The 13,104-nt window shown below is 34.7% G+C and overlaps 1 protein-coding gene across 3 annotated transcripts in view; it reads left to right on the top strand.

The window, feature by feature from the left end:
- The window catches only part of CEP120 (centrosomal protein 120), a 65,638-nt gene that overhangs the window by 37,686 nt on the left and 14,848 nt on the right, over positions 1-13,104 (top strand). For all 3 annotated transcript variants that reach the window (XM_066274200.1, XM_066274201.1, XM_066274199.1), the window contains 2 exons: positions 1,080-1,202; positions 7,171-7,269. In XM_066274200.1, coding sequence (XP_066130297.1) covers positions 1,080-1,202; positions 7,171-7,269 — 222 coding nt within the window. The remainder of the gene's footprint in view (positions 1-1,079; positions 1,203-7,170; positions 7,270-13,104) is intronic.

Below are 13,104 nucleotides of genomic sequence, written 5' to 3'. Positions count from 1 at the left end.
GTGAGATAGTTAAGAAAGGTTTCTATTTAACTTAAACAATAAAAGTTTGGATGTTCAAGGAAGGAAACTTCTGTTATATGGCATATTTACACATATACCTTATTAGCTAAACATGCTAGATAAATCCTAATTAGAATTGTTTGTATTTATTGACATAAAACAAGAATTTATTATTGATCATTTAAGTTCCATTTTTGCAACACATTTTTTCAGTATTTCAAATTTGCCTGTCTTAATAAACAAGTAATTGGTTTATCTAATGATGGGTAGTTACAATCAATGGTTTATGTTTTTGGAAAGCATCGGTAACAGTGCTATTTACATTTGATTTTTAAAAATCTCTGATTTTAAAAGAACATCTTTATATCCTTAAACTTTTTTTGGTAGTTTTGAAAGTGTTCTAGGGTTAATTGTAGAGTATTTAGTTAAGGCAGTCTCTTTGTTTTAAGTTAAAGAGGTCCTGCCTGCTTTCCGTGAGAGCAGCCATCTAGGGTGGAGAGCTCTCAGTCTAGTCCTGCCTCTGCTACTGGCCGGCCCACGGAGTCGGCAGCTTACTAGCTCTGTGACCCTCATTTTCTTACCTATAGATATGAAGGGGTTGAGCCAAGTCATATTTAAATTACCTTAAGTTATAATAGTGTTTGAATTTTGAAATTTATATAGTACCCAATTTTAACAATAAATACTGCATTAAAATTAAAATTTTCATTTTCATTGATAATAATCTGCTTTATCTAGAATCCTCAATCATTTCTTACATGTAATAACTTAAATATACAGTATCAGTATTTTTATAAGGCAACATTTTCATTTTCCATCTAAAATTTAACAAAAATGGTTTCATGATACTGGTTTTATAAAAAATTTGTTTTTGAAATTTTGTCAATCAGTTGATTTATCAAATTTTTGGGATTACTAGATATCTCAATTTTTCTCATTATACTTTGTTTCTAAGTTTTCTACTATGGACAGAGTAAGAAAAGAAATGACACTACTGAATTGAATTCTGTAATATTAAACTTTACATCTATTGTTTATAAATGGCTCTTATATACTTAAAAAAAATTTTTTTAACACAGCTTAATGATGCTGAAAATAAGTATAAGGTTTTGGAAAAAGAGTTCCATCAGTTCAAGGACCAGCAAAGCAACAAACCAGAAATCCGTCTGCAATCTGAAATAAGCCTTCTCAACTTGGAAAAGGTACTCATGTCAGTTTATGGCAACTTACCTAGTCCTAATGATCAGGTTATGAAGTCAGTAATGACACTTGCATATGTACTATAACATTTCACCAAAGTATTCTTCTAACAAATAACACACCAGAGAATTCAGGCACATAAGATTGTCAGTAGCTTATAATAATTTAGAGCCCTTGGTTCTAAACAATAGAACTGACTAAATCTAGAATAAAAGAATTCACAAAATTGACAGAAAGGCTGAAGAAGCAGTTTCAAAATATGAGCAAGAACCAGGTGAGCAACACCTACTTTATCACCAAGCAGCCTATCAAGATGCTGCTGCTGGTGCTGTCCCTGCCGCGGTACCGAAGGCGCCTTCCCTGGTTTTACTGTCATGCTGTTGAGCTCTCGGTTTTGCAGTAGTCGTGTGAATACTCTTCTCTGCACATTACTACCCTTTAGATTCAGTGTCCCAGACAGGAGCATTTATTTAAATCACAGACCTGTATGTACTCTGCTCTTAGCTTGGAAGAAGAGCTATTCACCCTATTTTGTTTACTATGGTTGAAAGCCAGGTCCTGCCTGTCACTTATATTGAGATTCCCCACAGACAGAACGTTTAGTTAGGTTCTAGGCATTAAAAGATGTATATATTATATAATGTGCAACAAACAACCGAAGTTTGACAATATGTGCTCTTACATTTTAGTTTGCTAAATATAGGCATTATTAAAAAGATATAGCATATACAAGAAAATAGCACAGGTAATAAACAGGAAACTAACCATTAGAAGTTGAAGGATTTCATGGCCAGCCATTGCCTGTTATTTCCCTCAGCTTTGTATTGGAGGCTTCCTTGCCCTTTTGTTTCTGTAGATCCAGCCACTAGGGGGCACTAACAGAAGATTGGTGGATAGGAGTTGATGCTTAGAGTAGTTCTTCTGTCTCTCTGCTTCCCTTTTTTCCTTATTTGGCAATAGTTATATCTTCTTATGGTTCCCTTCTCTCCAGCTTCCTTTGGGCAATCCCCACAGCGGTACTAGCTCACTGCACAACCCTAGTTTCTGGGTTCCTGGTGGCAGGAACTACTTCCTGGTATTTCTTGTTGTAGTCCCTCCTACTCAGAAGGGGTGGGGACTAGGTTACCTCACTATATCCTCTTTGGCATTTCTGCTCTTTCATCATCTATATAACCAGATGTCTACATTAAATTACCTTTGAAAGACCTAGAGTGATTTCTGGTTTCTTGGCAGGATGCTGATTGACATAATTGGTTTTTCATTATCTAGGAAAGGTGTATACTATTTATGACACCATGCTAAATGCTATTATGAATGATTAAAAAATATTCAGGATATAGTCAAGTAAATAACAAGTTACAGAAGGACACAAGGAACTTAATTAATTATAGTGAAAAGCAAATGATAGCAAGTATCATCAAACTTTCTCTTAATAAATGCCATGAATGCAAAGGGAAAACAAAGTCACTTCTGTTGCAATTTACCCAGTAAGTATAACAAGTGAAATTGGATATGGAACCCAAAGCACAGTTGAAATTTTAAATAGATAAGTATGTGGATGAGGTTATTCCAAGGAGAAGTATTGCACTGAGGTTAAAAGGTCTGTTGCATATTTGGAAAATAGCTCGACTAGAAGCTAGAGTTTAATCTGTACTGTAGTAGTGGTTTCAGAATAAAAATTGGCCTGCAGGAAGACCTTATGCTAAGTTAAAGAACTTGTGTTTTATCTGGAAAGAAAAGATTGACTTTATAAAATAAATAGAAGTGAATTTTAATGAACTTTTGTAGAGAATTCTGGTTTTAGACATTACATTTGAGATGTTAGAATAAGTGGAGAAGTTTACTAAATATGGTTAAAGATGAGAAAATATAGTTGGAAGAGAGAAAAGGGTTAGACATACAAGCCTCAAAAATTGATGAAATTGTTCAAGGAATGTTTAGGAAGGACAACTGAAAAGAAAACTTAAGGGGAAGTTTAGCTTTACAGACAAAAAACAAGACTCAGGAAAGGAGGCTAAAAAGATTTAGAGAAATAGTAAATGCGGTCTAGTGTGTTGCCCAAAAGAAAAGAAGGAGTTTTGAGAATAAGGAAATAAAAGTAATCTCTCATGAATGGAAAAGTCAAGAGTAGTTGAGGAAAAGCCATGTGTTTGACAGTTAAGTCAGCTGCTTTTTAAAAAGTCAAATTGCAGAGGATAATCGAAAATTTGGCACTGAAAAGAAAAAATGAGCCCAAGGGCCTGACAATGTTGAGAAAAGCTTATTTCAGTTTCAGGATATTTGTGGATAATGGCACGGAAAAATTGAAGCTTTAAGAGAGGAAGGGATGGTTGAGCCTAGAAGAGTTCGTTTTTGAAAGAAGAATCACCAAGAGGCAAAAAGTGTGAATGTGGAGATATAAGTGTGGTAAAGAGAATCTTTTGAGTTGAAGAGGATAGTAACTAGTTTTTTCTATTGTTTCGAAATTCTTTAAATGTTTTTGGAACCTGTCAATGGCCATGCTATCTTTGGTTCCCCTTCTTACCCCCACATCTATTTAATTGCAAAGTCTTGTTGTTTCTGCTGCTCACAAACCTAGACAATCTCTTCATTTAGCTATTTTTGGCCTTTTCATTTCTCTACCAAGGAACTTGAATCCAGGTAGCCATTTCCCACCCCGTTTTTGAAAATCAAGTATTAAAGTGTTTGTGTTTATAAATATTTACCAGAGATATTTGAATCACTCAGACAATATCACCAATTCCCACAAGCTCTGTTAAGTCGGAGTCAAAGAATATTTCCATTTTACTTGGGGAAATTCAGAGACCAAATATCTTAAAATTGGAGAATTTTGATCTTACTCACCTTTTCTGGAAGTAGACTAGATAATATCTATATAGAAATAAGTTTTAAATGATTTTTAAAATTCCTTCTTTCAACTACTCTTCTAACAAAAGGGTGAAAAATACTAAACATTAATAATATAAATAGCGCCATGAATTTGAGAGAGGATGCATACTTGAACTGCTTCTATATCAGACCAAATGATAACATTCAGCATATTTAAGTGCCTAGTAAAAACAAGACCTCTTAATTCTTCTGAAAAATCTTTGTAAATTTTTTTGGGAGCCAGAAGAGGGCAGAATCTTATTTCTTAAATAGTAATAAAGACATAAAAGCACCAAAAGGAAGACATAAGTGAAGAAGTATCTGATTAGGTCTACAATTTTCTGGTTATGTCTGAGTGAGAACTTTTTTTCTTTTGTGATTATCTGTTCTCTTTAATATAACACAGATTTTTCCATTTTCACTGAAATGTTCTAAAAATAAATTAAGGTATAGTTTTGCCAAATGTAATTCTTGGTTACCTTTGTTATGTAAGTAAATAATAATTTGATTTGCTTTTAGCTAGGATGTGTCTTTTTACATAGCTTAAAAATAATTGCTATTGTAAAAAAAATAAAATATGGAAAGCATTATAATTAATTAAGTAGGACATACATAGGTTGAAGACAAAAGCTAAAATTTATGTATTTAAGAATATTTGATGAGTATCTATTGTGTGTTCACCCCTTAGGGCAAAAGGGAAATGAAAGAAAAGTTTGAGAAATGGCTCAGAGAGCCTTAAACGGCTGAGTCTAATCAAAGGCCAGGGAATGTAATAGAAACCCTTTGCAGTTCAGAAAAAGAAATCATTTGGTGTTCAGAATATAGTAATTTTAAGACAGCTCCAAGTTGAGGTAGTATGTGAGCTGAACCTGAAGTTTCAAATGAGCAGAGAAGAAAAAGACTTAGGCACAGAAGTGATCTGGGCGAAGAGAAAGGGGGATGCACGAGACAGCAGCCTGGTGGCCGAAGCAGAGGGCTCCTGTTGAGGAGTATCACGAAAGTAGGCTGGGCAAGTAGTTCCGAAATTGTATCTATTTTGGAGTGCTTTGACACCTAACTCGGTACTGTAGGTGAGGAGTAGCTATTGTAGCTTAGTTAGTAGACAGTGAATTAATCTAATAGTGGTTAACAAGATTTGTAGATAGAATAGGTTTGAGGCTGAGGAGACAAGAGATGAGAAGAGCCTGAGCTAAGGAAATGACTGTAGGCATAGAAAAGAATAAGACTGAAAATATGTCAAGGGAGAAATCTGACATATCAGTGCAAATGGTTCCCGCTGACGCCCAGCAGGGCAGGTCCAGACCTGCGGAGTGTCTGTCCTTCGGTATTTGCCCCACAGCCCCACGGGGCCCTTAGCCTTCAGGGGCTGAGGCTGAGAGCCTCCAGCCTGCTCAAAATAAGGCCTTTTAACATTAGGTCTGTGTTAGTGTGCATTTTTCTGGGACTTGGATCCACGTATTTCTTTAAAATCAGAGGCATCTATGTCCTAAAAGAAATTTTTTAAGTTAATAATCATTAACTCAGAAATACAAATAAATTAGAAAAACAAGGTTTGTGTCTAAGATTTGCTAGCTACAGTTTTTTTTTTAATTAATTCTACTGACTATATGTGTATTTTAAATTACTGTGACTAGCAATGCAAATGTGAATTATTTTGATAACCATGGCTAAACCAGTTTAACCTACCCAGAGAACTTTTCTGATGGAGTCAGTCCATGGGGTATAAGCAATCCCTCTAGGTTCATCCCTGTCCTAACCTTCATCATTGGGCCCTTCAGGATACTAGACTTTCTCTAAAATCCCAGGATGTGATCACTTTTATAACTGAAGGCTACATTTTTATCTCACAGTGATATAAAGATTTTTCCTATTCCTCTGACATATGTCCTATTGTTAAATTACCAAGTAATATGTATAAATCTTTGGGGCATAAGTGGAGGAGATCATCCTTGATAATCTCAGAGTATTATTCAATTTCAGACGCATTAGTCTAGTTGTGAAATGTCAACACATTTAAATCCAAGCCCCAGGGATTTGTAAAGCAGAAAGACTGACTCCGTGAAGTCATATATTACCGCAGAGAATGTTCTGGTCTTTTGTGAAGGCATTTGGCAATCTGCTTTTCCTTTATTTTCATGAGTTTTCTGAAGCTCTCATCTTTGCAGAGTGTCTTCAGTTTTATTTTCCTGCACAACATTAGGAATTGTGTACATGGGAAAAAGTTGACTTCATATAAAAAAATTAGACCGGTTTAAAGTAACAGTATTTTACTGTAATTCAGGCACATTATTACATTATCACTTAAATAGTAAAACTGTCTGTTGGCTGCAGGAATTTGTTTGGTACTTGGGTTGAAACACAGAGTACATTCCAAGACACAGCCAAGTTGGCTTCAGTTCATGCACAACAGATTGCCTGCTGCAAGTATAAATAACCGTATTTTTTCAATTGAATCACTTTCATATTTTTCTTTATATATTTGAGGGAAAATAGAAAATAATAGTTAGATGAGTATTATTAGGAGCATTATTTGTCTTTCACTTGGGTTTATTTTAACATTCTTAAAATATTTTTCACTTTGTACTTTTTTTAATAAACTGCTTTCTGATGAAACATTTCACTATTTTCAGCACTCTGTGATTTTTGCCAAAAGAATCTACTAGCTCTTTTTGTTATAAGACTAAATTCCACATAATGAAAGGGCTCCAAAAGGAATAATTTGGTTTCTAAGACCTAGAGTGCCAACTAAGTTAGAATGCTAACAGAACTGCTTTTTGTAAAAAAAGAAAAAATGTTTTTCACTCTATGATCTTTAGGTAAAATACATGTTTTAAATGCATCTATAGTAACTGTCTGGAGGTTAAGACTAATTCAGTTTCTTTTAGTATAGGCTGTTAGGCAGTTAAAATACGACTATATTTTAAACAAGAAAATGTTCATGTGCCATAATATTTATAGTAAATTATATAACAGTTTTAGATGATGTCGTATGTTACACTATATAAACTCTTTTCTTAAGCCAGACTCTTTGTGTATATTATCTTTCAGTGATTGTACACAGTGGTATAGTGTTTCACTTGATACGATTTTAATCACTGTTAGGTTGAACTTGAAAGAAAGTTGGAATCTGCAACTAAGTCTAAACTGCATTACAAGCAGCAATGGGGACGAGCTTTGAAAGAACTTGCCAGAATTAAACAGGTATGTAGTTTATAGCTGGTGATGGATTATTCTTTTTATGCCTTTTTTCCTTGATTCTTTATAAGTTGGCATATTTGGCAGTACCTGCTACGGTCAGATGTCTGCTTTTGACTCTCCAGTGCTATTTTTGAGATTCGGGCTTTTTCATTGTTATATATAAGATCCTTCTTTTTTTTAAATTAAAAACTGTAACTTGAAACTTTTGGGTTCTTTTCTTTAATTACCAACTGTTCTCTTTCCCAGAAGAAATTGGATGATTTCTTTTACTTATAAAACTACCATTCTTTTCTTCAGTATTAATTTCTTTCTATTGGGAGTACATTTGAGGGGAGAAATTTATGGATAACTTGAATTTAATGTCCTCAAATTTAAGAATGTTATAAATGTTATTCCTAGGAAGACACAGTAACTTATTCAGTTAAGGAAGGAAACATAGGGAATTTTTGCATAATTCTATAAAAGTTTAAAAGTGATTGTTTTCCTGAATTCTTACCTTTTTTCCTCTTCTGCTACTAGATAACATGATGTTAGCTTCGTGAGAAATATATCTTGGCTTTGGATATAATTTCTTCAAATGATTAAAATCAAGCTATAAGCAAGATTTTTATTTTGAATCTAATCTACTTGTCCTAAAACTTGTAAGAATCAATAATGGTTAGATTATTCTAAGTTTTGGGTTTTTTAATGTCAGTTTCATTCTAAATGAAATTTGGTACATAGGATCTTTTAGATTTGTATTTTTCTTAATGTGTCTCCATATCAAATGCTATTTAATATCTTTGTGGTGATGTACTAAATGCTTACCACCTTCATGAAGGAATATGTACTAGACTTTGTGAGAATAAATAAATTATGCTAATATAGCTTGTAGATGAGTTGAGAATATAAGATAACATAGCTGTCCTCCCTTAATCGTGGGGTATACATTCCAAGACTCCTAGTGAATGTCTGAAACCACAGATAGCACAGCACCCTATATATGCGATTTCCCTATATGTACATATATCTATGATAAAGTTTAATTTATAAATTAGGCACAGGAAGAGACTAAAAGCAATGACTAGTAATAGAACAATTATTATAGTATACTGTTATAAGTTATTTAATGTAGCCTCTGTCTCTCAGAATACCTTACTGTATTATACTCACCTTATGATGATGATGTAAGATGATACAGTACCTATGTGATGAGATGAAGGGAGGTGAATGGCGTAGGCCTCATGACACAGCATTGGGATAACTTGAACATAAGATTATGATACCACAACAGTTGACCTGATAACTGAGAGGGCTACCAAGTGACAAATGAATAGTAGTGTATACAGCCTGGATGTGCTAACAAAAGGATGATGCATGTCTTGGGTGGGGTGGAGTGGGATAGCATGATATTTCATCACACTACGCAGAATACCATGTAGTTTAAAATGTATGAATTGTTTATTTCTGGAATTTTCCATTTAATATTTTCACACCTTGACTGTGTATAACTGAAAGCACTGAAAACAAAACCACAGGAAAAGGGGTACTGCTGTATTAACAATAGTAAATGTTTTTTTCTATCCAATAGGACTGAATATAGGTGAGTGAATAATCAGATTTTTTTACTGAAGACCTCCTATGTTCAAGACACTGCTTGTTTTAAAGATATAAGTAAATCAGCCTGACCAGGCAATGGCACAGTGGATAAAGTGTTGAACTGGGATGCGGAGGACCCAGGTTCGAAACCCTAAGGTCACTAGCTTGATCATGGGCTCATTTGGCTGGAGTGCAGGGCCGCTTGCTTGCGCATGGGATCATAGGCATGACCTAATGGTCGCTGGCTTGAGCAAGGGGTCACTCACTCTGCTGTAGCTCCCCCGCATTCAAGGCACATATGAGAAAGCAGTCAATGAACAACTTAAGATGCCGGAATGAATAATTGGTGCTTCTTATCTCTCTTCCTTCCTGTCTGTCTGTCCCTACCTGTCCCTCTCTCTGTCTCTGTCAAAAATAAAAGATAAGTAAATCAGAAGTCCTTCTCTCGGGGAGCTTACGATTCAGTAATGGGAAGAAAACTATAAATATAACACTTTCTGCGTAATAGTCGGAGTCCTGAAGAGAGCCATACAGAGTACATCTACATAATAGGGTAAAGGAAACGTTATCACAGAAGATATTTGAGATGGATTTCTTAGGAACTGGTTGTGATTTAGGAATGTAGCAGTATGGGAATAATGATTATAGCAAAGAGACATGAAATCAGAAAACATAGACTCTACTTGGAGAGTGGAGGGCCCTTCTAGAGGTCATTTCGGGTAAGAAGGCCTGGAACTTAAGTGATAGCAGTGGAGCTCCTGTAAGAAGACATGGTTTTGGTAGATTCCGTAGACACAGTGCACCTGATGGAACGCCGAGTAGAAAGCGAAAGAGGTCAAGAGCTTAAGCCTTAGTGTTGCAAATGTGGTTATTAAGACATAGTTGATAGTATGGGAGGAGAGTAGGACTTGCAAGTTTGGACATTATAATTTTTACAGAGAATTCAGCAAGCAGAATTGTGGCTGTGATGTTGGATGACTGGGCTTTACAAATACAAGGATCCTGTGCAGAAGTGATCATTGACCCTGTGACAGAACTTTGAATTCTTATGTTTAAGGAGGAGGAAGGGAAGTTGATATAGGAAACTAGAGAAAAAGGAAGATACAATAATACTGATAGTGGCTAGCATTAAAGGACAGTTTACTATATAGGTGTTGTGCTTCATATCTTATTATTTAATCCTAACCAAGATCTCTATGTAGCAAGTAAAATTATTATTTCCATTTATACATGAAAGAAACTGAGACTTAGAGAAGTAATTGGCACATGATCACACAAAGAACCAAGTGTTAGAATTTAGGATTGGAACTATTTGTCTAGAGTCCAGGCCCAGGTTCTTTCCACTTTATAATGCTAGGCTTCATTCCATGGAAGCCAGATAATGAAAGAATTGCCAGGAGAAGAAAGTGAGTCATAGAAAACTAGAGACTGCTGACAGCGTACTGAGGCAGAAGAAGTCATGATTTGGCATATCCTAGCAAGGAAAATGGTATCATTGGCTGTTAGATAGACTAGCTCTGATAATGAGAATTAAACTGACTTTGAGAGAGAAGAATCTAATATAAAGTCATTATGCCAAGCTATTTAGGTTATATACAGTGCTAATGGGAGGAGTCCCTGTGGGATTAAGATCAAGGAAGTAATGTTAAAAATAACAGAATACAAATCCTATCAGAAGCAGCTTATATAGAGTAGTTTAGAACAAGGCCTTAGGGTCGAGAGACCTGGGTTGTATCTGGCTTTACCTCTTAACTACCTATGCAGTGTGGGTAATTGAACTTCTCTGATAAGTCTTCTCATTTGTACAGTGAAATTTTTCCCACAGGTTGTTCTGAGAATTAAATAAGTGGATTTAAAAGCATTTAATACAGTGGTTGGTATGTCGTTTCCGCTCAGTAGATGGTAATTATTGTTAAAAGGAGACGAGCCATAAAGCTATGGTGTAGGGTTCTTGGTTTCAATCATTGAGCACCTAATTTATTTTACTTATTTATTATTCATTTTAGAGAGGAGAGAGAGGGTTAGAGAGAGAAGGGGGGGGGAGCAGGAAGCATCAACTCCCATATGTGCCTTGACCAGGCAAACCCAGGGTTTTGAACTGATGACCTCAGCATTTCCAGGTCGATGCTTTATCCACTGCACCACCACAGGCCAGGCCTGGGCACCTAATTTAGATGTTAGCTCTGGATATTGATGAACAGAACAAATATTGGAAGTATTTGTGACTGGCTGTTCAAAGAAATAAATGATAGACACCAACAATTTAAAATTTTAAAGTTCTAGAGAACAGGATGATATTGTTATAAAGTAACAGCAATAAGAGAGTGGGTAGAATATATTTTCAATGATAACTACTTTGTATAATATTTGGATGGTACTTTTAATGGATGTTCTGTAGAAAACTGCACAGAAGATAAAGAAACCCACATACAAGTGCTAAATGTGCAGATATGAAGAGTGTCAGTAGGTATGCTCCCTAAAATTTGGGCATAAAGAGATGAGAGAGCATTGAGTCTAAAAGAACATCTATTGTTACTTCATTTGTTCATTCATTCAGCAGATACTATTGAGAGTCTGCTCTGCATCTTGTACAGTGGTAGATGCTCTAGATACAGTTCTCTCCCCTGTATTTAACAAGAATATAGCAGTGTGGTGAGAAATGCAAACAAAGAATAATATTAGAAAAACAAGAAGACAACAGATGGTTGTATTTTGTAACTCAAAGCTAAGGGAGAAATGTTTCAAAGACAGTGTTTCAAATATGACTATTAGATTTGAAGTCATTTAAAGTTTTAAAGCAGAGAATACATGGGGAAGAAATGGAGGTACCATTCATTGAAGAAGTACCTTTCATTGAAGATGTTGCAGAGGGAAGGAGCAGAGACTCATGCAATGATAGTTACCAAAATTATTAATGAAAAGTTGGAAACATGTTAGTTGGTGATTAGGGCATTTTCTTTGGATTAACGAGTAATTATTAATTATTGAAAAATATTTCATCATAGTATCATGTTTCTTATTAAAACCACAGAAGAGCTTTTTACTTTGAGTAAACTGATTATGTTCATATGTATATATTGACAAATGACATTGTTTTCACTGAGGTAGTTCTAAACATAAAAGAAAGTAAACATATAATATTCTGAATAGAACCCTCCAAGTTCATGGCTTTTTGTTAGTGTTACACTGAGATATGGAGGTAGTTTCCTTTAAAAGGAGATCCAGCATAAAAGTTATCCACCCAATTATTTTCTACCCTTTTGCCTCAAACCACTGGCAAAGTAATTTTAGCTATTTTTTCCTAATGAAAGTTCAGCATGCCTCCTTTCTCTTGAGTTATTGTAAGAGTGTTAAGAAGAAAACAAAGTTAAATTACTGGTTCAACTCTAAACTTCTATTTCATGAAAGAAACTAGTCTCATTCTTTGAGTACAGTGATCTTCATTACAGACCAGTTCTGTGCCTTATCCCACAAGTTCTTCTGCTTTAGAAACAATACTAAACAGATTTTAAGTTCAGCAGGAGTCATTGATGTTCTACAGACCATATTTGAGATGCAACAGTTTAAGAAAAAACATAATAGACCTTGGGATTACCATAGTGAATTGTGCTCTGCCAGTAACTACTTTTGGAAGGTTAAAATTAATAACTTGATCAAATAGGCACAATTCATTTGTGTGAAAATTACTTCGTTTTTTCCTAAAATGTTTTATTAAAAACATTATTGTATTTGAACATAAAATTGGAATTCTGCTTTTGTTCAGAGAATTGTTTGTGTAACTTTCTGTTTAAATTGGATTAGAACCATGTTAATTTTACATTGCCTCTGGTGAACAGCCACGGGACTATAATCTCTGCCAGTAATTTGTCACAGCAAAATTCTCTGGAGAGCCATACAAAACATTTGTGTAGTATGGATTAGACAGCAAAAGCTATATCTTAGATTGTTAATAAATGTTAATGACAAAACCCAGCTGGTAAAGCTTGGAAGTAAGATCTAATGCTTGGTGCCTATTGCCAAAAGAATGTTTAAACAGAGATTTCCATTACTCAAAGGTGATCTAGCATAGTCAATCAGTGAATTAAAAAATCATAACCTTCTAATTTAAAAAAACCTTTTATTTATATTCACAATCATAAAAGTCTGTGTTTTCAAGCTGTAAACTTTTTTTTTTTTTTTTTTGTTACTGGGCAGGTGACAGTTGTAAAATATAAGAATCATATAAAATGGGTCCTAATTTGGAAAACAAGAAAATGATAC

This window comes from Saccopteryx bilineata, chromosome 4 (assembly GCF_036850765.1).
Source record: "Saccopteryx bilineata isolate mSacBil1 chromosome 4, mSacBil1_pri_phased_curated, whole genome shotgun sequence".
Classification (NCBI taxonomy): Eukaryota; Metazoa; Chordata; class Mammalia; order Chiroptera; family Emballonuridae; genus Saccopteryx; species Saccopteryx bilineata.
Note: the sequence above shows the minus strand (reverse complement) of the source record. Positions and strands in the feature narration are given on the sequence as shown.